This window comes from Austrofundulus limnaeus, unplaced genomic scaffold (assembly GCF_001266775.1).
Source record: "Austrofundulus limnaeus strain Quisiro unplaced genomic scaffold, Austrofundulus_limnaeus-1.0 Scaffold270, whole genome shotgun sequence".
In the NCBI taxonomy this organism is placed as follows: domain Eukaryota; kingdom Metazoa; phylum Chordata; class Actinopteri; order Cyprinodontiformes; family Rivulidae; genus Austrofundulus; species Austrofundulus limnaeus.
In genome coordinates this window covers 44,579-46,360 of record NW_013952672.1, presented here as the reverse complement: position 1 = coordinate 46,360, position 1,782 = coordinate 44,579, and the positions used below count along the sequence as shown (strand labels likewise).

The 1,782-nt window shown below is 42.0% G+C and overlaps 1 protein-coding gene across 1 annotated transcript; it reads right to left on the bottom strand.

The window, feature by feature from the left end:
* Positions 1-230: 230 nt before the first annotated feature.
* On the bottom strand, positions 231-695 carry LOC106526289 (uncharacterized; the record flags this gene model as incomplete). The annotated part of the gene is given in 1 exon segment (XM_014020858.1): positions 231-695. A coding segment is annotated over 1 exon segment (440 nt), but the record flags the coding sequence as incomplete, so codon positions are not given.
* Between the last annotated feature and the right edge of the window lie 1,087 nt (positions 696-1,782).

Genomic DNA, 1,782 nt, shown 5'->3' with positions numbered 1-1,782 from the left:
CACACACACACACCCGCACTGCAGCCTGACTCGCCCTTCCCCCTTCAGCGCCTCAGCTCCCCCCACCTGTCCCTCGTCTTTTCCTATAGGGATCATTTTAAGTGAGCGATCAGCTGTTCATTTTGATTTTGTTCATTTTGTTAATTTCAGATAACTTACAAACAGATTCAGTGCCATAAAAAGTTTTTACTTTTGAAGTTATTTCAGCATCAGTCTGTGTTTCTCTTCATCTCTGTGACGTGCCCCTGTGTCATTTTACCTGCCTAATTGTCTGATGTCCTCTCCTTTCAGCTGATTGGCTGGGAGGATAATAAAAGGAAATGAGCTCCACCTGACAGATGAGCGTGCGGCCTGAGGGGAGAAGTTTGTTTGTTTGTCCAGCGCTCCAGCCTCGCCGCCGCTCCACTTTTCCTCCTTTGTAGATACCTGGTTTTGGCCTGAGAGTTGCCAGCCCCTTTTTCCGGTTTTTGGTTGTAGGATGAGACCCTGGACCGGAGGGCAAGGGGAGGTTGCCCGGATCCGACGGTCAACTGCTGGCTGGTTCGGGTTTTCCTCCCACCTCTTTTGTTTTGTTTTGAAGTGGGGCTTCCTTTGTTTTGTCCGTACAATAAATCTGAGTTCTTTTTTACAAACACCTTTTGTCTGGACATTATATGTTGTGCGTCCTGGGTATCCTAGACCCCGGGACCGTAACAATCTCTTCATATGAATCATAATTAACCTGAAGTGAGACTCACATGTCTTACAGCGTATGCTTGATCAGGAAATCTTTGATCCACCCAGTGGGTCTAGTAAACAAACCGTGAACATGTATTACTCCCGGATTATTTACACCTGACTTGAATCAACCACCCTAATTGAGCGCGGCTTGGTGTTAGAGCAACTGATTACAGCTGTTTACAATTTGAAGGCTAGTTCAACCTCGGCTTACAGCTCATATCCTGAATTTATAAATCTGACTTTTGTGAAATAGGCCTCTGGGGTTGTTATTTTTCTTGCAAAATATTCACCATAGTGGAAATATGTTGCAGTTATGTTTGCTAATTCTTGAGGCATTTTGGTGTTCTCACCCTCTGCCTCCCTGATTGCCAAAGAGCTGATTATCTACACCTGCAAGAGATTGGCTCATTAACTCCCAGGCTTCATAAGGCTGCTCTGAGGATCATCTCATTGCTGAAACTTACATGGAGAGTACATATAGAGAAAACAATAGAAAAATATAAAAAACTTTTAAATATATTAAGATGCATGAGGGGTAAAGATTGGGGTGCTGACAGAACAGCTTTAAAAATTATTTATACAGGGCTAATCAGATCAACTCTTGATTATGGGTGTATCATTTATAGGTCTGCCTCAAAAACATTACTAGGCGAATTAGATTTAATTCAATACAAAGCTTTAAGACTTTGCTGTGGAGCAATAAAATCCACTCCAGTTTCTACATTGCAGGTCGAGATGGGTGAAATGCCATTGGATCTTAGAAGATTACAATTAGAACTTACCTTCTGGGCAAATCTTAAAGGACACAGTGAAAATCATCCTCCACAAACAGTTCTACAACCATGTCAAGAAAAAAATAAAGAAAGGAATCGATAGTTTTGGTTGGATAATTCAGGAAAAATCAAAAGAAATTGGAATTAATAATTATATGATCTGTAACACTTGTGACGGAGGAGCCGTCCCAAGTTTAAATGTAGCTATAGAAAGTCMGCACCAACACGCACACACACACATAGATGCTCGGAAGAATTTACCTTTTGGTCGCAGCCTAAACTGAAGCGG